The 23,435-nt window shown below is 43.8% G+C and overlaps 1 protein-coding gene across 27 annotated transcripts in view; it reads left to right on the top strand.

The window, feature by feature from the left end:
- KALRN (kalirin RhoGEF kinase) overlaps nucleotides 1-23,435 on the top strand; it is a 688,751-nt gene that overhangs the window by 605,857 nt on the left and 59,459 nt on the right. For 26 of the 27 annotated variants that reach the window (XM_031009044.3, XM_031009045.3, XM_031009050.3 and 23 more), the window contains 10 exons: nucleotides 5,279-5,409; nucleotides 10,089-10,155; nucleotides 11,932-12,035; nucleotides 12,218-12,287; nucleotides 12,919-13,005; nucleotides 13,853-13,945; nucleotides 15,409-15,459; nucleotides 16,337-16,414; nucleotides 20,922-21,107; nucleotides 21,485-21,656. In XM_031009044.3, the coding sequence (XP_030864904.1) occupies nucleotides 5,279-5,409; nucleotides 10,089-10,155; nucleotides 11,932-12,035; nucleotides 12,218-12,287; nucleotides 12,919-13,005; nucleotides 13,853-13,945; nucleotides 15,409-15,459; nucleotides 16,337-16,414; nucleotides 20,922-21,107; nucleotides 21,485-21,656 (1,039 nt within the window). Of the gene's footprint in view, nucleotides 1-5,278; nucleotides 5,410-10,088; nucleotides 10,156-11,931; nucleotides 12,036-12,217; nucleotides 12,288-12,918; nucleotides 13,006-13,852; nucleotides 13,946-15,408; nucleotides 15,460-15,494; nucleotides 15,576-16,336; nucleotides 16,415-20,921; nucleotides 21,108-21,484; nucleotides 21,657-23,435 lie in introns of all 27 variants that reach the window. The other variant, XM_019023845.4, reaches the window with a different exon arrangement.

Below are 23,435 nucleotides of genomic sequence, written 5' to 3' on the forward strand. Positions count from 1 at the left end.
GCATATGGCTAGCCAGTTTTCCCAACACCATTTATTAAATAGGGAATCCTTTCCCCACTGCTTGTGTTTTAAGGCTGAATAATATTTCTCTCTCTCTCTCTCTCTCTCTGTGCATGTGTGTGTGTGTGTGTGTTTGTGTGTGTGTGTGTGTATCACAGTTTCTTTAACCATTTGTCCATCAATAACACTTAGGTGTTTCCATAGCATACTATTGTAAATAATACTGCAATGAACATGGGGGTGCAGATATTTTAAGAAAAGCTGACTTCATTCTCTTTGTGTATATACCCAGAAGAGGGATTATTGGGTCATATGATAATTCTATTCTTAATTTATTTGGGAACCTCCATACTGTTTTCCAAAATGTCTACATAAATCTACATTCCCACCAACATGTACTAGGGTTCCCTTTTATTCACACCCTTGCCAACATTTGTTATCTCTTTTTTTTTATTTTTATTTTTATTTTTTTGCTGCCTCCCTGTCTGGGAATCGGACCCTGATCTCTTATTTTTTTCTTAATAGCCATCCTAACAGTTGTGATATGCAAATTTTTATCAAAGAGGAGCAACTAAGAGGTGATTGGTTGGTGTGGTAGGTGGCACTGGACCAGCTAGCTTACCCATTGTCTCATCACATGAGCTTTGATCTCTTCCCAAGTTACATAGCATATTTAATAAATTCTTCGAGTCCTCCTGTACACCAGGCTTTGAAATCAAGCACAGAATTTTCCTTATATGGAGCTCGCAGTCTCTAGGGTTAATGCTCAAAATCCTCTCCTCCCTGGACTGTTGGAAATCATTTCCTCTCAGATTTTAGTCCGACATCTCTCTGTGTGACTGCTAGAGGGATCTTTTGTTTACTTTTTTTTTTTTTTTTTTTTTGAGACAGAGCCTTGCTGTGTCACCCAGTCTGGAGTGCAGTGGCATGATCTTGGCTCATTGCAACCTCCACCTCCCAGGTCCAAGTGATTCTCCTACCTCAGCCCCCCGAGTAGCTGAGACTACAGGCATGTGCCACCACATCTGACTAGTTTTTGTATTTTTAGTAGAGATGGGGTTTCACCATGTTGGCCAAGCTGGTTTTGAACTCCTGACCTCAGGTTATCTGCCCCCCTCGGCCTCCCAAAGTGTTGGGATTACGGGCATGAGCCACTGCGCCCGGCCTCTTTTCCATTTTTTTTTTTTTTAATTAATAGTTCTTTTCTGACGAATAAAAGAAATATATGCTTATTCAAAAAAATTTGGAAAAATGATGAGTATAAACATAAATCATCATCTAGACATATTCAGTATTGAAATTTTGATATGTTTTCTTCTAGACCCTTTTAAAAATAGTATAGTTAATTATAGAGTACTTAAAATTTAAGTTCTGTTTCTCTTTACTATCACATCAGAGACATTGTCCCAAATTATGAAAATATCTTTGGAACATTAAGACTGACATTTCTAAGTCTTAAAACATGCTATTTCCCTGCTTACAACCCTTCCATCATTGGTCTTAGAAGGTAAAGTTTCTACTTCTTTATTTTAATTTTAATTTTAATTTTAATTTTTTTATTTAATAGAGATGGGGGTCTCACTATGTTGCCCAGGCTCGGTTCAAACTCCTGAGCTTAAATGACCCTCTCACCACAGCCTCCCAAACTGCTGGCATTACAGGCGTGAGCCACCATTCCCGGCCAAGTCTCTACTTCTTAATGCCATGCAGACAGGTTCCTTATGATCTGATCCCTGCAAACTTCTCCAGGATTCTGTTTTCACTCCTCATCCCCTCTTCCTTTAATACCTACTCACCCAGACTCACAAAACACACAGTTACTTGCCACCCTCCTTCCCTCACACTCTGTACTCTGCCCACACCAGGCTACTTTCAGCTTCCCAGGCTGCCCCCATGTCATTTGCTCCTTCACCCTATACTCACAATGCTGCTCCTGCCTGGAATGTCCTCCCATTGGCATATCCAGTGAAAGTCTCTTATTTATCCATTCTCAGTTCAAGCATTGCCTCTTCCGTTAAGTCTTTCCTTCTCCACCCCACCATAGAGCCACCTGCTTCTTTTGTTCATCCTCCATTGTACCCTGTGTCTCTACAAGAGTGCCCGTTTTGGCTTAGATTATAGAGGCCAGGGAGCTTTGTCTTATTCATCCTCATTTCTCCAGCACTTTGCAAATATTTAGCATGTAGTAGATGTTCAATAAATATTTGCCTGAATTCAAATCAGTGGTTACAATACTATGTGATGAAAGCCGTGCAGGGAGTATGTAAAGAGTGTCTATAGGTGCCCAGAGAAGGGGCAGGTTATGAGTATATGATCCCAGATCCAGCGCCCAGGAAATGTGTTCATTTTAAATATGGGGATGACCTTCCTCCACACTTCATCACATATTTGAATCTATTTGCATTTCTATTCCCCATCCTTGGATTGACTATGGGAACATTTGTTGCTCTATCCTCATGTACCTTTTCCTTTGTCCTCTGAGACTATTTGTGCCCTGAGCTCCAGGTAGTGCAGAAGTCCTCACTGTGGCAGAAACCTGGCCACCACTGCCTGTTTTCTCCCAGGAGCAGAACAGAGAATTTTAGGTCAACCCTAGTTGCCCTTAGCTGGGGCTCAGTATCCCAACTCTAGCATAGGTAGCTAGGTCTTCAGAGGCAATCACTCTTGAATTATTACAAGCATTAAAATCAAACCCATTGTTTTAGGCAGACTACCTAGCATATGGCTTTAGCCAAATTCTTTCTTCCTCTTGTCTTTCTCTCTCACTGTTGCCATCCCAGAGAGTCCTCCCCTAGAGATAACTTGGGCTACTTTGCTTATAGAACAGGTCAGGTAGGAGGAGATGGAAGTATTTCCCCATTTGACATAATGGACTCCTCAGATGTTCTTCGTTCTGTAGAAAGGTTGAGAGTGGACCACACAAAGCTGGATGCTCCATGGGAGTGCCTGTGGGCAGAGGTGTCTCCCTGGGAAGGGATAGGAGCACAGAGGATACCACTGAGCAGCAATTCACTAGAGGAAAACATTCATTTCTTCTAAGGGCAAAGGGATGGAACTGTGAATGAACTTCAGCAGCATCTAATGGTCAAGCGAGCCTATAAACCAAGGCTTGTTTCCCAGGCGTTGCAGTCACCATGCTACCACTCAACAGGCTGCAGAACAAAGGCTGAAACAGGACAATGGGGAGGAGAGAAGAGGAAGTAAAAGGCATGTAATCAGATCAATCACCAGCCGGGCCCATCTGCCCAGGAGCCTGTCTCTGGTGATGGTACCAGAAGACATGTCATTGGAATGCCTGCCTGTGTGTTTGGTTGTCAAGCCTCAGCACCAGACACTCTCATTTCCTTAATAACAGGTTACAGATCCTGTATCTATAAATTGAGCTAAACCCTTCTTGACCTTTCCATATTTTTAGCCTATACTGCTGCTCTGGATATAACAACTTCCATGGCTGATTACTTGTTCTGTGAATACTTTCATCTCAAGTTAAAAGAAATTCTCTCTTGAGTTTGAAGACCCTGTCCTCTTAGTTCCAGTTTCTAGTGTTGATAACAAATTCATGTTTAGCCCTTGGCACATTTTGTCAATTTGGGGGTGGGGGAATTGAAGGTTTGATATCTCTGCTTAGTGTTATGTTTTTCAGATTCAAATCTTCATATTCTCCATCTTTTCTTATAAAATGGACCATCAGGAACCTCATTACTTTTTGATTTATTTCTCTGGACCTTTCTGTTCTACCTGTTTAGCCTATGTTAAAATAGAGCAACTAAGAGCATCGTGACAGTACTCCAAGTGCAGCTCACTGAAGGCCAAGCTGAAGCCTTTACTTCCTACCTTTTTGGACTGCATTTTTTTAAATATTTGTGACTTTAACCTTAGGGCTAATGTTTTCAAAAACTACTAAATGAAACTGTTTCTGTTAGCTGCAGTAGCTGGTTTAGGCAGGCATCTTGTAAGAGCAGTTTAGGGCCAGGCACGGTGTCTCACACCTGTAATCCCTGCATTTTGAGAGGCTGAGGTGGGAGTATCACTTGAGCCCAGGAGTTCAAGACCAGCCTGGGCAATGAAATGAGACCCAGTCTCTTAAAAAAACAAACAAACAAACAAAAAAGATTAGCTAGATATGGTGGTGCATGACTGTCCCAGTTATTTGGGAGGCTGAGATGAGAGGATTGCTTGAGCCTAGGAGGTCAAGGCTGCACTGAGCCATGATTGCACCACTGTACTCCAGCGTGGGCAATAGAGTGAGACCCTGTCTCAAAATAGATTGATAGATAGATAGATAGATAGATAGATAGATAGATAGATAGATAGATAAATTATGGCTGGGTGCATTGGCTCATGCTTGTAATCCCAGCACTTTGGGAGACTGAAGCGGGAGGATCACTTGAGCCCAGGAGTTCAAGACCAGCCTGGGCAACATAGTGAGACCCTGTCTCTACAATAAAATAATAATAGTAATAATAATAATAATAAAGAATAGCTTTAGATGAGTCTCTCATTATTTGTTTTACAGTTGCCCAACTTGACCTTACTCTCCAGCCTCACTATGTATCCACACTACTTCTGCCAATTTGCATAATGAAATGCTAAATGTCACTGTGTAATCCTTCTTCCAGGACACTTGTAAAAGTGTTAAGATTGACTCCATTTTGAATATTTTTATCGTTAACAGTTCCATCCATGGGGACAGGAGAAAACCCCATCATCATAGGACATTTTTAACTTTTCAAAGGGGTTGTACAGCTATTATCTTGGCCTATTCCTTAGAAATCTGTAGAGAGGGAAGATTTAATTTGAAAACTGAGAAAAACTGAAGCATGGAACAATTTTAGCTATCTCACATAAATCATTCAGTGATTAGCAGGTCTGGGATTCAAATTTAGGTTCTTTTACCCTTAGTTCCCTCTGGAGTACCATATTCACCCTTTTCACTTGTTTTCTTTTGTAACTGCATATTTGGTATAGAATTGCAATCATTAGCATTACCTCTGGAGCTCTTAACTAGAGATAGTCACTTTGACAATTTCATTATGTCTGGGAAATTGGCAGCACATAGATGCCAAGTACATCCTGGTTGCCTGAGAAGGTGGCAGCTCTGGGCTCCGTGCTGCAGGAGGATAAAGTCTCTGGTCTGCTAGTGCTTCACTGTGGTTTGGTGAGAACAGCCTTGGCTACTGATTTTCCATGTTGTCTGTGGCTAGGCTGGGAGGACACAGGGATTCCAAATGGCTTTTCAAAGTACACTTCTCTAAGCCTGTTTATTCTCTCTTTTCAGAGTCTAGAAGGAAGCTCATACCGGGGGAGCTTGAAAGACCCTGCAGGCTGCCTGAATGAGGGGATGGCCCCACCCACACCTCCTAAAAACCCAGAAGAAGAACAGAAAGCCAAGGCCCTGAGAGGCAGGATGTAAGTGGCTTCCCCAGTTCCTCCCTGTGGTGCACATGTGAGTGCGGTGGACAATGGACAAAGGTTGGGGAAAATTCGAGAGGGGTTCCCCACGCTGTTTCCACTGACATCTTTCATTCTAAGACTCAGATCTGTACAGCATAGCACTGATAAACATTGAGCCACTTTGGCACTGACTTGATTGAAGTTTAGGCTAAGGTATATTCTGTGAGATAGCAGCTATTACTGACAAAGTGTGGTTGTAGGTCTGTTAGAAATTTAAAACATAGTGATAAAAGGAAAATGGCAAAGTTGAGGAAACTATGAGACTGTTACTGAGGGCCTATAGAATCAGAGAGTCTCTGACCGTGGCAGATAGTCTGATAGAGATCACCTAAGAAAACATTTCCCCAAATGTAGGAAAGTTATATATAGAGGAAGGAGCTGTTGTACCACCAAGCAGGTCCTGTCTCTACTCCTTCTCCAAAGGTTTTAATTTTGCATCTGTTTCTGGGATTAGTTCCAAGAGAACTTCTTCTCCACTTTGAATAGTTAGTGGTAAAATAAAATTCATAATGCAGAACAATCCCATGTTATGCAAGAGTTACCTATGTTGATATGAAGTCAATCTGTTATTTGAGTTGATCAAGAATATACCACATACCACTAGTGCAAAAGCAGAACTCCTGCAAAACTTTCATTTTCTTTTTCTTTTCTATCTTTTTTTTTTTTTTTTTTTTTGAGACAGGGTCTTGCTTGGTCACCCAGACTAAAGTACAGTGGTATGATCATAGCTCACTGCAGCTTTGACCTCCTGGGCTCAAGGGATCCTCTCACCTCAGCCTCCCAAGTAGCTGGGACTACAGGTGTGCGCCACCATGCCTGGCTAATTATTTTATTTTTTGTAGAGATGGAGTCTTGCTTGGTTGCCCTGGCTGATCTGGGACTCCTAGGCTCAAGTAATCCTCCTGCCTCAGCCTCCCAAAGTGTTGGGATTACAGGCAGGATCCACTGCACTTGGCCAACTTTTGTTTTCTTGTTTAGGGTTGGACTCTGTGTTGGAAGCAGAGCTACTGATGAGTCTTAGACATAGCTCAGCATGTGAGAGACTATAAGCAGTAGTGAGAATTGGGAAGGCAGGTGTGAAGGGTCCCTCCCTGTTGTTAATTAGCCTGCCTTTCTCTCTCAAATTCATCACTCCTTTAGCCTAGCCACAGACATGAAAACTAGCAAAAATAAGTGAGGCCAGGTCCTTCTGTTACCTAGAAATGTACAAAGTGTCTGTTTATGAGTTTCTGTTTCCTAGGAAACAAAAGTGAGAACATCACAGTGAAGGCCTGGTTTGAAAGCAGGGCTATCACTTCATAGTGGAGATGAACAAGTAGCATGTAAATCCTGAAATTCTGTATTTACCCCCTCAGCTTTGTGAGTACTCAGGGGGAACCCCAAGAAGTTGGTAAATGGAATAGAGGTTGATAAATGCCATACCCAAAGGGAAATTTCCTAGCACTTGCACAAAGCTGAGTCTCCTTAGCTTCTCAGGTTGTTGTTACACAGGTGAGGCCAAGTTGGAGCTGATGTCTTAGTCCTTTGTCAAGTCAAAGCAAAGCTTAAGTCAGAAAGGTGACCTCTGAGGTGGCAGGTGACCCTGGGAAAAGCCAGTCACTACTATTTTTTTTTGAGATGGAGTCTCTCTCTTTTGCCCAGGCCAGAGTGCAGTGGCACTATCTCGGCTCACTGCAAGCTCCGCCTCCCGGGTTCACACCATTCTCCTGCCTCAGCCTCCCAAAGTAGCTGGGACTACAGGCACCTGCCACCGCATCTGGCTAATTTTTTGTATTTTTAGTAGAGACGGGGTTTCACCGTGTTAGCCAGGATGGTCTCGATCTCCTGACCTCGTGATCCGCCAGCCTCAGCCTCCCAAAGTGCTGGGATTACAGGCGTGAGCCACCGCACCCAGCCGCCAGTCACTACTCTCAGCATGTAGCTTGAACCGGCCTTTGAGCAGTCATTTAAGCCATTGTCCAGATTCAACAGGCCACAAAAGTTTGCTGTCTCTTTTGCCCACTTTATGCATCTCTTCTCCCTCTTCTCATTCTTGCCAAAATCCACACCTCTTCACATCCTGAGCTATCTTGAAAATGCAGCTGTTAGAGTATCTCATACCTCTTACTATATCTCATCCTTATTCTCTCCTTTATGGTACTTTATGGTCTTGATGAAAGGGTGGTGTATAGGTGTTTCACTGTAAACCATATGTGAGGCCAGAGGCTGAGGGGTGTAGCGAACCAAGACTCAATCCAGAAGATGGCAGTAGGGCGTCAAAGGGTTAAATGAGAGCTCCGTGGAGAAAAGATGAACACAAATAGTCATTTGTCCAGGAGAAGAAAAAAGTTGAGAATGGAGTTACTTGTCTTCAAGTTTTAGTCATTCATTCAACAAATACTGGTCTAACACCAGTGTGTACCATCAGTGGGATACATCAGTGAATAAGACAAATAATAACAACATAAGTCTTTGCTCTCATGGCAAGTTTAAATTCTAGTGGGAGAAATCAGACAATAAACAAAATAAATTATGTATTATGTTGGAAACAAGAAAAAGAAAAAAAAATAGAGCAGTGTAAGGGAGATCCAGAGAATAAATGAGGCCATGCTGCAATTTTAAATGGCCCTGGCATTTGCACAAAGACCAGGGGAGGTAAATTAGCCGTGGAGAAAAAGTGTTCTCAAGAGAGAGAACAGCCAGTGCAATGAATCTAAGGGATTTTCTGTGGAAGACCAGCCATTCCCTATCCCTGTGAAAGGAGGTTAGAAGTGGTTCTAACCAGTAGCTGAAATAATTTTAGTTGGACCAAAGAATAACATTTGTTTGTAAATAACTTCTACTAATAAGAACTTATCATGAAAAACATGCCTTGTTGTCAGTTCATTTGGCAATTAATTGTGCACTGCCTTGCAATGCCTGCAATTTAAATCCTTGATGTCACTTTTCAGAATGTCTTTTAATACGACATGGTCTCCTTCATTAACCCTTCAAGGGAAGAGATGACAGGTCCACTAGCAGCACCTAATACAGTTCCCTTGTTCCGTTCTCTAAAGGCTGAGAAGCCAAAGATAGCCCTCATCTGTCAGCAAATAGCTTAGGATAAAAATATCGCCTGGAGACAGAGAGCTGGACTTCATCTCCAGAGGGCCCTCCCAGCCCCATATTCCCACTCTAACTTTCCTGTGGGTTTTCTTTTGCCACTTTCTACCAGGCAGTAACTTGGGCCATGGTAAAGATATATTTAAATGCTTTCATTTGGCCTTGCCAGTTCCTTCCTGTGGCCTAAAACACATGATTGTCTGTGCTGGAGAGGGAGCTGTTGGAAGTGCTGGGTGCACTGATAAAGAAGCATGTGTTCCTCTGCTTCCTCCCCATTGCCCAGAGGCCCCAGGCTCCAGGAATGTGGTGGCTTCTTGGGCTATACGGAGCAAGAGTTTCAGATGAATTGCTTCCTGGGTTAAAAATGGTTACCACCCTTGTGCTGGGGTCCCACTTTGACATCTCAGAACTTTATCATTTCTGCTACTTGGGCCCAAAATGCAATTGTGTGGTCCCAGGCAAAACTCATTCCAATCAGATTGGAAGAGTTTGACTCCAGTAGGTTGCACAGCACCACCCTGCCCCTATGCACAACTTTAGCATTTTATGTAAAGCTCTTTAGTGTCTGGACAAAAGACAGAAAGAGTGTTTGGGTTTGAGGCTTCAAGGACTCCCAAGAGCCAGTCAGAATAGTTTACCAAGCAGTGGGCTGCTGGGAAAGAGCATGGTCTTTGGACTCTTGCACAACTGGGTTCAAATCCTGGCTCTGCTACTCACTTTGTAATCATGGTCAGGTTACCTGATCTTTCTGTCTCCACATTTTCATTTATATAAAATAGGTTTTATAATACCTACCTTATTATAAGCATGGGAAAACCCAGATGAAGGGAGTGGCACATAGTAAATGGTAGAAAGAATTAACAAGAAAGAAACCAAGAGAGCAAATGTCCTTGTAATTGTTAAATCCTGCATCCTGGAGAAGGTAGTGCTGCATTAAACGTGTGATTTTGGAATGTCTGCAGTCCATCTTTCTGGCCTTGACTGGGGGTTTTCCAGGCCAGTTACCATGATACCTATCTGAATAATTGCAGCTTCCATATCTTAAAAACTTCACTTGATATCTATCCTTGTCTTGGAGGACTTACAGGTTGGTAATCAAATAAATGTCTTTCTCTTCTTGTTAAGTGAAGAATGGAGCTGAAATGAAGGAAGAAAAGTCTCATCTTAACCCCTGCCCAGCCTCAAAGCTTTCAGAACGCAGTTTTGCCAAAATGGTTGTCAATCTTTCTGCCCTCTGTCTGTACAATTGTTCAGTTGTAGGTGAGGGAGAAACACATGAAGAATAGAAAGAAGAATGCTAGGTACTGAGCGTCATTTTTCGTGTGACTATTGTGTGTCACCTGGGGAAGTCCTTTCTGGCCTTGGTGTCCTCAGCCCTTCAGTAGGGCCTCCTCTAGGGAAAGCATCCGTAAGCATCTTTCCCAGGAGATAAGTGTGGGTGTTTTAAGGGGTCTTGTCATAAAGGTGCCAAAGTAACTTTTCTGTGAACTTAAGTGAAGATTTTTGGCTTAACAATGAAGAGGAACACTCACTGTTCTTAATCTCCTGCTCAGGTTTGTCCTGAATGAGCTGGTACAGACAGAGAAAGACTATGTCAAGGATCTGGGCATTGTGGTGGAGGTAAGTAGAGGGTTCCAGGTGGGTCTGTGGTCACCCAACCAGGAGCACGTTGGACCCTACCTAGGCCAAGGTGTTTTAATCTGATGGTTACATGTACTTTACTGTCTGAGCACTTGCAGAAATGAAAATAAAAATGGTAATAAGTAGAATATGTAGGCAATATTTTTCTTTTCCCCTTGAAATAAGATATTTAGAGGGAAGTAGGGGCCTGAATGTTATAGCATTTGGGGGAGCCTCTTGGTTAGAGTGGAACTCATTCCACTTTGTTTTAGGTGACCAAGCTATTGTCTTAAGAGCTTTTCTTTGATGTTTAACTATGTGGACATATATTCTTCAGAGCTATGAGCCACGTAGGCATAAAATAGTTCATTCTTAGTGGGATCTTAGGGCTTATACATTTCCATAGATTTTAAGGGTAAGTGTTATAGCTAGCAAAAAGATAGATAAAAGAAAAACCCACCAATAAGCAAGGTTGACAAGTCCACAGTTAAGAGTCAACTTGGTAGTAAATTAAACAAATCTAGCTCTGTAGGGATTCACTTAAGAGGGACTTAGACACTTGGATGAAAAAAAAAAAGCCTGAGAAAGTAAATGGGTAACTTGAATGGCTTAGAGCCCTATTGTTAATAATCTTGAAAGAACATGAAGTCTAAAAGTTCTCGGCCGGGTGCGGTGGCTCATGCCTGTAATCCCAGCACTTTGGGAGGCCGAGACGGGTGGATCACGAGGTCAGGAGATCGAGACCGTCCTGGCTAACACGGTGAAACCCCGTATCTACTAAAAATACAAAAAAATTAGCCGGGCGTGGTGGTGGGCGCCTGTAGTCCCAGCTACTCAGGAGGCCGAGGCAGGAGAATGGCGTGAACCTGGGAGGCGGAGCTTGCAGTGAGCTGAGATCGCACCACCGCACTCCAGCCTGGGCGACAGAGTGAGACTCCATCTCAAAAAATAAAAACAAAAGTAAAAATAAAACAAAAAACTAAAAATTCTATGCCTAAAGCCTACATTGCCTGCTGGTTCCTTACATTTGGCCTGAGTTCCCATCCTGTGAAATCTGCTGACTTAGGGTTTTGTATTTGCTTATTCTGAATCTTGGATAAACAGATTAACCAGCCATATAGAAAACCTGAATTTTAACTTAAGGAAAGTTATTCTTGTCTTTTTGTGGGGCTGGGGGGTGGAAGAGGTACAACAGCTTCCATATGCAGTCCAGCCCAGGAGTAGAGGACGAGGGAATCTGAAGACTGGGAGGCTGAAATGCAGGGAACTCAGACATCAGTGGTGCGATTATGGACAAGTCATCATCCAACACCCAGGTGCCTGGGTTTTCTTGTCCCTCAGATGGGGGTAATGCTACCCGTCCAACCTCAAAACCTGATTTTAAAACAGAAATGAAATTCTCTATGATCACATTTTATGGACTATAAAGTATTAACATATTAAGACATTTCTAGGCCAGATGTATCTAGTTCTGAGCCTTTATAGACCTGATTAACTCGGATTGGGAGAAGGAAGAGGGACAGCTTATTGTTTTCTTCGGTGCTCTGCTTTCTTAAGGGGACTGGAGACAAAAGGGGATCCTGAAACTCATAAAAGTTTTCTCTATTGCTCTGCACCGGGGGTAAAAGACCTGGTTGAATAGTGAGAAACCACAGGAGCATTTGTCCGCAAACTCACGCAGAGAGTGTGGGCTTGCAGGGGTGCTGTGGTGTGTGGCATGGCCCAGAAAGCTTTCCTGTGAAAATATGCTACTAACCATTGCCTTTGCTGCTGCAGGGCTTCATGAAGAGAATAGAAGAAAAGGGTGTCCCTGAGGATATGCGAGGAAAGGACAAAATCGTGTTTGGAAATATTCATCAGATTTATGACTGGCATAAGGAGTAAGTGTTAATGCTGCCCCGAGGATCCAGTGTCCTGGGAATCCAGGACTTGAGTCCTCTTCCTGCATCTGACTCAAGGAGTAGGGCTTAGGGGAGAGTCTTCTGTAATTCATCTTATTATTGAGAAATAATACAGTTCTGAATAATGTGGCTTCCTTCTCTTATCCCCTTTCTCCTTTTAGTTTTTTCCTGGCGGAACTGGAAAAATGTATCCAGGAGCAAGACAGACTGGCACAGCTCTTTATTAAGCATGTGAGTGTCTCCCATCACCTCCTCCCCAACTCCTTCACTAGGCTCATTTATATTCATTTTAAAATCCTGGCCAGGCACAGTGGCTCACACCTGTAATTCCAACACTTTAGGAGGCCAAGGTGGGAGGGTGGCTTGACCCCAGGAATTGAGACCAGCCTGGGCAACATAGTGAGGCCCCCATCTCTACGAAGAATTTAAAAATTAACCAAGACTGGTGGCACATGCCTATAGTCCTAGCCACTTGGGGGGCTGAGGCAGGAGGATCGCTTGAGCCTGGGAGGTCAAGACTGCAGTGAGCCATGATGGTCCCACCCTGCACTCCAGCCTGGGTGACAGAGCGAGACCCTGTCTCAGAAAAAAAAGTAAATAAAATTTCTTCTCTTCTGCTCTTCCTTGACTGACCTTCTTTCTCAGCCCTCTCTAAGTTTTTTTGTTTGTTTTTTTTGACCACCTTGGCGATTTGGAAAGTGGCTCTTGCCCACCACATTTATATCCCTGATATTCAGCTGCCTTGGTGCATCCCCAAGTGTGCCTTTGTCCTTTGTCCACGTGGAGGCCAGCACGGCACTCTGAGATTGAACAAAAGACACAAGATGCCTGACTGTCCACATGTCTCTCTCTGCTCTTTCAGGAGCGGAAGCTGCACATCTACGTGTGGTATTGTCAGAATAAGCCGCGCTCAGAGTACATCGTTGCTGAGTATGACGCCTACTTTGAGGTAAGCTGTGCAGGCTTTGCTGAACTGGGGTGGGAGGAAAACTCAGGCCAAAACAGCCACTTTCAGAAATACCAGACGTCATCCATCCATATGTGACCCCCACACAGCACCGTTGACCCATTCATGGCAGGAATAGCTGCCTCAACAGAGAAAGCAGCTTCTTAGCTAAATTCTCATGAGCACCTTCACTTGAGAGGAGCTGAGGTGGCCCAGTCTGGGTTCTGATTTGAGAAGCCCCCATTTGCAGAATAAGCCTGAACACAGAGACGGTTTGAGAAGCTCCAGTTCTTCTTAAGTGACCCTGGAGCAGACTGTACCCACCAGTCCCCCAGGGACCACTTACTGAGGAGCCTTCTGTTGGTTGAAGGGTTTGCAGCCACTTCCTAGTCTGCTTGGTGTAGCCCAGAAGGATTTATTTTGCTGGGAGAAAGGCAGCATCATCACTTAGAAAAAGCGTTCAGCTGAGTGTTTGGAGATCTAAGTTTAGGGCCTGGCTCCATAGGCTTGTGTGTCCTAGAAGAAGCCCCTTTTCCCTGCCTTTGCCCTGAAGCGGTGGAGAGAATAAGGCCCCTCCAGCTTTTCTCCCAGGACTGGGATGAAGACCAAGGTGTGGAAGTACTCACTGTAAAAGCATGGGAGGAAGGCAGGAAGCCAGTGGTGATGTGTGTTATGTGTTGTTCATAACAAGTGAACAGTCCTCTAGGCAATTTTACCTCTCACATTACTTAAAGATTCTTCAACTTCATTGGAAAACATGTAGACCTGTCTTCCATGCCTTTGAACCCTTATTCAGAGCACCCCAGTTCTTCAGTTCCTTTTTCTTCTAATATTGCTGCCTGTGTTTCAGGAGGTAAAACAGGAGATAAATCAGAGGCTGACACTGAGTGACTTCCTCATCAAGCCCATTCAGAGAATAACAAAATACCAGTTGCTCCTCAAGGTAAGAAGCTGGGAGCCTGGGTGAGGGCTGGAGAAGGATCCATCAGGCTCAGAGCAGGTTAGCAGTAGAGCTAGGGGTTCTGTCTCCACCACACTGTCCCAAAGGACTGTGAACTGTGGGAGGGGTGGTAGGGACGTGGGAACTTTTATCTGACTGCTGGTTACTCTGTCAGCTTTGCTCCCAAATAAACTGCATGGCTGTTCTTCCTGCCCTTAAGGTGGGTTGTTACTTGATTTTATTTTTTCAATTCACATTCTTACTTTGTCTCAATCATTGACTTGATACCTTTAAAAAATAAGAAGAATATGATATCAGAGTGAACTACAAGGGAGAAAGAAAGGGAAAGGCAAGGCTTTAGAAATCTTAGATTAGTAATACCTAAAATTTGATTTTATATATATATATAAAATCAATATATTATATAAAATCAATATATTTTTTATATAATCAATATATATTATAAAGTATAATATATATGTATATATTTGAGGCAGGGTCTCACTCTGTCACCCAGGCTGCAGTGCAGTGGCACAGTCATAGCTCACTGCAGCCTCAAATGCCTGAGCTCAAGCGATTCTCCCTTCTCAGCCTCCCAAGTAGCTAGGACAACAGATGCATGTCATCATGCCTGGCTAATTTTTTATTTTTTTTGTAGAGACAGGGTCTCACTATGTTGCTCAGGCTGGTCTCAAACTCCTGGCCTCAAGCAGCCCTCCCACCTCGGCCTCCCAAAGTGTTGAGATTACAGGCATGAGCCACTGTGCCCGGCCTAATTATATTTTAAACAATGGCTTAACTTGATTCATCTTATGGAACTAGGAGGCTAAATAGAAAAGAGAGACTTAACTTTCCTTTCTCTCCTTTCTTGTCATAATCCCCCTTTCCTTTGTCTTCCCTCCCTCTCACTCTTCCTTCTCCCATAGCTTTGAAATTTTGAGGCTGGGTGCAGTCACTCACGCCTGTAATCCCAGAACTTTGGGAGACCGAGGCAGGTGGATCACCTGAGGTCAGGAGTTTGAGACCAACCTGGCCAACATGGCGAAACACGTCTCTACCGAAAATACAAAAATTAGCTGAGTGTGGTGGCACTTGCCTGTAATCCCAACTACTCAGGAGGCTGAGGCAGGAGAATCGCTTGAACCTAGGAGGCACAGGTTACGGTGAGCCGAAATTGCACCACTGCACTCCAGCCTGGGCAACAGAGTGAGACTCTGTCTCAAAAAAAAAAAAAAAAGAAAGAAAGAAAGAAAGAAAAGAAATTTTGAATATTCTGGGAGTTCTCTCTATGTTATTACATCTTACATGACTCATAATTTCATTTCTCAGCTACTCTAAACCATTGCCACTTCTGCTGGGAAGGAAAGTCTCCAGGGTGTTATTGTATTTTTATGATAAGTTTTTTCCCAGCTATTTTACTAATTTTACCCCTTCCCACACTCTTCCCTGCTTCCCCTACTTGTTAGGACTTCCTGAGATACAGTGAGAAGGCTGGTTTGGAGTGTTCAGATATCGAGGTGAGTTTTCTGCTTGTAATGCTTGCTGTTCTTAGGGACCATATTGGATATCTTTCTCTAGAGGGGAAAAGATTGTCTCAGGAGGACCGTGGATGCAGGTGGACCCCTCTCAGACAGTAAGAGGCTCTTGTAAACAGCTTTGTACCTGCTTGAGGAATGGCAAGTGTTAACACAGTGTTTCCTAGAACTCAAGAAATCTGTCCTGGGGTGCACTAGAGCTTAGCCCCACTGGTGTTCTTTTGGCTCCTGGTGACACATAGTGGGAAAGGGTAACCCCTTAATATCCTTCAGAGATTAGATGTAAGTTGCACAAAAGCCTCAGTATGCAATTTTATTCGTGAAGGCAAGTATTATTTGAGTCAAACATATAAAGTATTCCATTTTCACCTCCCTGTCCAAACCCTGCAGACTACTTCCAAGTGAAGTCCTTTGAGACAATGTCACTATGGGATTATTTTAAGCCAGGGAGGTTACAGACCATTCTGACAGATTATTTTAGTTTAAAACCGCTAGTGTTTCACAAGCCAGGCTAAGCTGTTGCCTGGGCAGCCAGGAAGCAACAGAGAGAAGAAAGAAAATCTGAGAAGGCAAGGGAATGGATGAACAAAAACAGGAAGGTAGGGAAAGGAGGGGCTGAGTAATATTCCCCCAACATATGCTCAGTGACTGACATGGAGCCCCTGTGCTGAGGACCAACACCCTCCCTCTAGAACAGAAAGCCCCACACTCTCTGAGAGTGGACAGCCAGAACCAGCATCCCTTCCTAGAATAAAGGAGCCACCAGAGATGAAGTCCCTGTTTTCCAGCACTGAATTACCAAGAGCTTCCTGCCTGAGTGCTGTTCCCCCTCCAGAGTAACAGTTGTTCTTTCCCACAGAAAGCAGTGGAGTTAATGTGCCTTGTTCCCAAACGCTGCAATGACATGATGAATCTAGGACGTCTGCAGGGCTTTGAGGTGAGTCTTTAAGAATGTAAGCCCACTCTCTCCAGGACAATAGGAGTCCAGACTGTTGTGGCTTCCTCCCCCTGAAGACTTGTGTCCTGCCTGTGACTCCTTCACTCACCACTATGCCTTCCTACCCAGGCCCCTCTGGTTCACAGTCCTGGAAGATGCATCTCTTTAGGAAGTCCAGCAGTAGGGAGGTCACAAGAAGTTACAGAGCATTTGGCCAAACCAAAGTCAGAATTCCAAGGAGATTGGAAAGACCCAGAATTCTTTTTTTTTTTTTTTTTTTTTTTTTGAGACAGGGTCTTGCCCTGTCACCCAGGCTGGAGTGCAGAGTGGTGCAATCCTGGCTTACTGCAGCCTCAGCCTCCTGGGCTCAAGCAGCCCTCCCACCTCAGCCTCCTGAGAAGCTGGACTCCAGTCACACACCACCATACCTGGCTTATTTTTAAATATTTTTTATATTATAAAGATGGGGTTTTGCCATGGTGCCAGGCTAGGAAAGACCCAGAGTTCTTTATGAGTGTTTAGACCTGATAGTGACCTCTTCCTTTCCCTTCTTGATTGATAAATGCAGGGACTGTGAGTGACAGCAGGGCTATGTGATAGAAGTGGAATTAGGCAGGAGAATGGAACACCTGTTTTTTGAGAAGGTGGTTCTGGCTTTTTAGTTAAATGAATAGTTAAAACTCTAAAACATTACAGTACAAAGTTCTGTTATTTGAAGAGGGGAATCAAGTCTGCAGGGAAATGGCTGTGTCCCAAAGATTTTGGTGTAAGTGAACATACAGGTTTACTAGGGCTGCCAAAACAAAGTACCATAAATTGGGCAGCTTAAACAACAGAGATTTATTGTCTCACATTTCTAGAGACTAGAGGTCTGAAATCAAGGTACTGTCAAGTTGGTTCCTCCTGGGAGCTGTGAGGGAGGGGTCTGCCCCAGGCCTTTCTCTTTGGCTTGTAGATGGCTGTCTTTATGTTCACATGGCATTCTCCCTGTATCTTCACATTCCCTTCCCTCTGTGTTATCTCTGTGGCCAAGTTTCCTTTTTTTTTTAAACAGAATTTTGCTCTTGTTGCCCAGGCTGGAGTGCAGTGGCGACAAAACCTCCTCCTCCTGGGTTCAAGCGATTCTCCTTCCTCAGCCTCCTGAGTAGCTGGGATTACAGGCATGTGCCACCACAGCCGGCTAATTTTTTGTATTTTTAGTAGAGACAGGGTTTCTCCATGTTGGTCAGGCTAGTCTCGAACTCCCGACCTCAGGTGATCCGCCCGCCTTGGCCTCCCAAAGTGCTGGGATTATAGGCGTGAGCCACCACACCGGGCCGTTTCCTTTTTTTAAATAAGGACATCAGTCATATTCTATTAGGGCTTACTGGCATGACCACTTCACTTTAACTTGATTGCCTCTGTAAAGACCCCATTTCCCAATAAGGTCACATGCTGACATTCTGGGATTTTAGGGGCTAGGACTTCAACATAGGAATTGATGGGGGCATGGAAGGAGAGAAAACACAATTCAGCCCATAACAGTGAACCTTTGAAGAGGAAATTGACTTTCTAATTTAAACTTAATAACTGACTGTTATTAATGTATATCCAAACCTAATAAATTAACTACACACAATATGTTTTTAAGATTAATATGATAAAATTGGAACTGACACAATTATTGATTGGTACCTAGTAGTTGTTGATCCCCTTAGAGAAAGATGTGGATCTTTTATTTCCCAGCAGTCTGAAACCTAAGCTTTCATTATTCCTTTTTGGGGCAAAGGGATTCCTAGAATTTGAGATAATTCAGAAATAAATGGCTTGTTTTTTTGTTTTTTTTTTTTTTCTGGCTAAACTAGAATGAAATAGATACAAGACAGAGATATAGTAGACTCATACTCATACCACTGTATGAGTAATTTACGGGATAGTATATTTAAGTTAGCTTTCATGCATTGGATTCATGACATTCTTGAGCCAAATTCTCTTCCCCTCCTTGCCCTTTCAGCCCATCCCATGTGTCCCTGTCTGGTTTTCATGCTTTGCTGTGACAGGAACTATGTGGATGGTTTTCTTTGCTGTGCATTTTTCATAGGCTCTTGGTCTTCCAAAGCAGGCTGGAGACATTAGTGTAAGCAGGGTTACTCGGCAGACACACACTGAGTTCTTAACCATTTTTCTTCCATCATACTGGGTGGAGTTTTATACATTTTCCCTTGGCGTTACATCAGGTCTGAGGCTATACTGGACAAACCAAGAGATCCCTTTTGCTCTTCAACCTTGAAGACCCCATGTTTTCTGAACAGGAGTCTAACTGTGCTTCTCTGGGTCTCTGGAGGAAGTGACCACTCAGGAGGAGTGGTGTCTGATTGTGCTGTCTATCCCAAGTTAAACTTCACAGGAGCTGTGTTGTACATATGTGTGTGTGTGTGTGTGTGTGTGTGTGTGTTTGTGTGCACATATAAGGGCACCCACAAGCACAGAATCAAGCTTTTTTTTTTTTTTTGAGATGGAGTCTTGCTCTGTCGCCCAGGCTGGAGTACAGTGGCATGATCTCAGCTCACTGCAACCTCCGCCTCCTGGGTTCAGGCGATTCTCCTGCCTCAGCCTCCCAAGTAGCTGGGATTACAGGCAGGCACCACCACGCCTGGCTAATTTTTGTATTTTTAGTATAGATGGGGTTTTACCATGCTGGCCAGGCTGGTCTCGATCTCCTGACCTGGTGATCCGCCGGCCTCGGCCTCCCAAAGTGCTAGGATTACAGGCGTGAGCCACTGCACCCAGCCCAGAATCAAGCTTTTAAGTTAAGCACTGCTGTCTCTTGTTTTTGTCAAGCCACCAGAACCTGCTTTTTGCATTCCTTCAGCTAACTGGGAAGAATAGTGAGCATGTGTCTATTCCCTCAGCCCATGGCTTTGGGCTTGAGAGAAGTTAGAGCCTCCTTTTTTAAATTCCTCCCCACTTTCAGATCCTCTGGCTTTCCCTTTGGTGCTGGCCGAGCTATAACCCATGATAGGTTCTTGTGTAATATTAATAGAGCTTTCCTGGCTAGCTGGTCACTGGCTTAATATTAACTTTAGACCAGAGTAGAGATAAGCCTGTTTGGCTGCTGACATTGGCAGTAAGGAGCCATGATCCAGGCAGAGGGCAGGCACTTCTCAGGAACACAAAAGAAAAATGACCCCTCTGCTGGGTAGTGTTTGGAATAAGGCATCACATGAAGGGAATGGCCACATTTGTGCCAAAGGGTAGAGTTGTCGCCTGAGAAAGAGCACCTGCATTTCAGAGGAGGCCCTCTGATTGCTCTCTCTGATGTCAGGGTCTTCTTGTTGCAAAGCAATAGAAGTGCAAGGTGCTCTGACAGAGTCTGGGAAGACTTTCTGGGTTGGGCCATATTCCCTTTGAAGCTGTGAAGATGTCTCTGAAAATCTCATTAGAAACTGGCAAACCAAATAGGTTCTACCTCCTCAGCTAGGTGTCAGGTGGCCTAGTAGCTGGAATCATTTTTATTTTTTTATTTTATTTTTTAAAATTTATTCATGTATTTATTTATATAGATACAGAATCTCACTCTGTTTCCCAGGTTGGAGTGCAGTGGTGCAGTTTTGGCTCACCACAACCTCTGCCTCCCAGGTTCAAGTGATCCTCATGCCTCAGCCTCCTAAGTAGCTGGGACTACAGGCACACGCCACCACACCTGGCTAATTTTTATATTTTTAGTAGAGATGAGGTTTCGCCATGTTGGGCAGGCTGGTCTTGAACTCCTGACCTCAGGTAATCCACCTGGCTTGGCCTCCCAAAGTTCTGGGATTACAGGCATGAGCACCGCACCCACCCCGGAGTCATTTTTAGAAGAATCACAGAACCCAGAAAAGTATCTACCAGCTTATAAAATATGGAGACTTATCTATAGTACCCCCAACTTTACCTGTTGGCCTATAACTAGAAACTAAGATTTCAGAATTTCTCCATCCTAAAATAATTGAAGAAGAGAGGGGAGTGACTTATCAGAGTATCTGTGGTCCTGCCTTCATCACTTCCCTTGTCTACAGGTGAGTTCAAGGTTGGTGGCCATGAGAATGCCCTTGGTCCTTGGCCCATACTGCAAAGGAACCAGGCAGGCACAGTTCTCAGAGCTCTGAGGATGGAAAGGCCACTTGTAGCTCCAAGTGTCACCTACTTTCTATTGTCCTTTCAATAAAAAACAAGAAGGGCCAGGATTATGGCTTTTCTGCTAATGATATTACCTTCCTGCCTTCTGGCATTTGCCTGGAGCTGTTTCTCAGTGGTTCCGCAGCTTGCTTTCCCTTTCCCTCCAGGGCCCTTGTGTGAACAGGAAAGTGGCCAAGGTCGGCCCCTGGATGAGTGGGTGGGTCCTAATTCAGTCTCTTCCTAGAGCCCTGAGGCTTTTGTTGTCAAATCTGTTGCCCGTATCCCCAGATGGGGAGGTTCTGTGGACCCAGAGGGCAGTGGCCCTCTCCCCATTTTTCATTCACTTCACCCCAGCCCGTCTTTCCTTCAGGGCACCCTGACTGCTCAGGGGAAGCTGCTGCAGCAGGACACATTCTATGTGATCGAGCTGGATGCGGGCATGCAGTCCCGGACCAAAGAGAGGCGCGTGTTCCTCTTCGAGCAGATTGTGATCTTCAGTGAACTGCTCAGGAAGGGATCCCTCACCCCTGGCTACATGTTCAAAAGGAGCATCAAGGTGAGGATCCCAATGGTGATGAGAAGAGGCAAGGAAGAGCCCAGTTCTTGGGAGCTGCTTCCCTAAGACGAGGCACTGGAGTTGTGACATCCAGAACCGTGAAGATCTTTCAGCCTAATAACATTCGGTCATGGAGGTTGAACGACAGTGATTATCTGTGAGCTGAAGTGACAGGCTGAGCCAGTCTCTGGCATGATCCTGCAGGTTCCCTGGGATCGTGTCACTCACCCAGAGACAAAAACCTAAGTACTGTCCTGCTAGATCCAGGGCAAAATTTGGAAGCTTGTCCTGAAATAGAAACTTTGAGGAAGAGTAATATGTTGCTGATTTTTAAAAAATCTCTTAAATGTAAAAAGGATCAACTTGTTTTCTTCCAGATGAATTACCTGGTCCTGGAGGAGAATGTGGACAATGATCCCTGCAAGTTTGCACTCATGAACAGAGAGACTTCTGAGAGGGTCGTTCTGCAAGCCGCCAACGCTGACATCCAGCAGGCCTGGGTGCAGGACATCAATCAAGTCTTAGAAACACAGCGAGACTTTTTGAATGGTGGGTTCTGGGCTTGGTTCCTTGCAGGGCTGTGTCAGGGGACTCCACGACCTCTGAGCTTCCTTGGGTCTAGGTTCATGTTGAGTTATGAACCCAGATCACATTTTATAGGTACTCCAACTTTGTAGTTTTCAGAAACAGTTTAGAATTTTTCTGAAGCTGAATACACAAGCACAACAGATAGGGTATGAAAAAGAAGCTCCACCTTTCTGATAGAAGAGATTTCACTTATAAGACACAGGATATATGTCTTGTGGCATATAGTACCACCTGGTACTAATTTGGGCAAAAGTCTGAGATAGGCACATCCTCTGTGTCTAAGGAATCAGGACCGGCTAGAAATGATATGTGTTTTTCCACTTTTCACAGATTCTCTAGTGTTAACTAGAGATAAATGAGAGTTTGACCAATCAGTTCAAATCCCTCCTCTGCTCCCAACAGTGTGAGAGCCTACATAAGCCACATTACTAGCCAACCTTACCCCTTTTAAATGAGAGATGATTGCTAACTTTAAATTTCTGTAATACCCTGAAACTTCCTAGAAGAAAATTTGTGGTTACACAGAGGGTGTAGCTCTTTGTGGCCCTTGCAGGAGCTCCCTCATGGGTGGTGTGAACTGGAGTGAAGTAGAGTTGCCACTTTGTATATATTTCTTTATTTTTTCCCCTGCTGGGGTTTTCTTCACACTGAGCTTGGCGTGGGAAAGGGGTATGCGATTTTAAGCTAGTGGCTGATCTCTGCTGACTTGGTTAGCTCAGAAGTCTAACCAAGCAGAAATAGAGCTTGAAGTTGAATGCAAAATGTAACTAGTAATGAAGTAAACCTGAAGACTCAGAAAACACATATGCCTGTATATATAGACACACACACACACACACACACACACACACACACACACACACACAACCACCTTTGGGTATATCACCTCTTCCTGCCTGTCCTGAGATCTGTACTACATGGCCATACGTGCTCACAGCAGTGCACACACAGGTATATGCATGTACACACATACAGGCCCACCCTCGGGTGTGTCACCTTTTCATGCCTGTACTAGGATCTGGACTCTTTCAAATGATCCAAATACAGCATTTTCTGGGTGTCTAGAATGGAACTGAATGCTGAAGGGAAAGATAAAAGGTGCCATACGAGTTGAGGACCTTGAGGAGTCATGACATTTCTCTGGGCCTTGTGGCTGGTTTTGTGAAAAAGAGAGTTCAGGTAGATCTACTGTGCCCATGCTGGCATGTTCTGTGATGGGCCAGTCTTCCTGGAAGCAGGACACCTGGCATCCTCCCTACAATATCAGTTTCCCTGTATTATAAGGGATTTAGCACAGTGTTTTAAAGACAAATAGAAGGAGATCATGTAACAGGATGCCATGACTTTTTAAGATAGAACATGAGACTTCAAAGCAATTTTGCACTTACAGAAAGTATTTTTGGGCCAGGCTCCTGGCCCTCAACTGTAAAAAAATTTGGTGAAAAACAACTAGACTGAGTGATCTCTAGGATTCTTTTCACTCTAAAATGTCTAAAATTAAACACCAGCCCAGCCCTGAGGGATGGTAATGAAAGTTTTATATGGCTTATGATTTCTGAATATAATATACAACTTCAAATGAACACTTTTGTTGATAAAATAATTTTATGCATAAATGTATTCATATATAAAAATATCTGTTTAAATTGCATTCTATTAGGAGTTTCCGATAGATTCTAAGCTGAAATTAGGAATTTTAAAATTCATCAATTTGGGACAAAAGAAAAATAAGGTGCAACA

The sequence above is a fragment of the Gorilla gorilla genome, chromosome 2 (genome assembly GCF_029281585.2).
Source record: "Gorilla gorilla gorilla isolate KB3781 chromosome 2, NHGRI_mGorGor1-v2.1_pri, whole genome shotgun sequence".
NCBI classification, from domain to species: domain Eukaryota; kingdom Metazoa; phylum Chordata; class Mammalia; order Primates; family Hominidae; genus Gorilla; species Gorilla gorilla.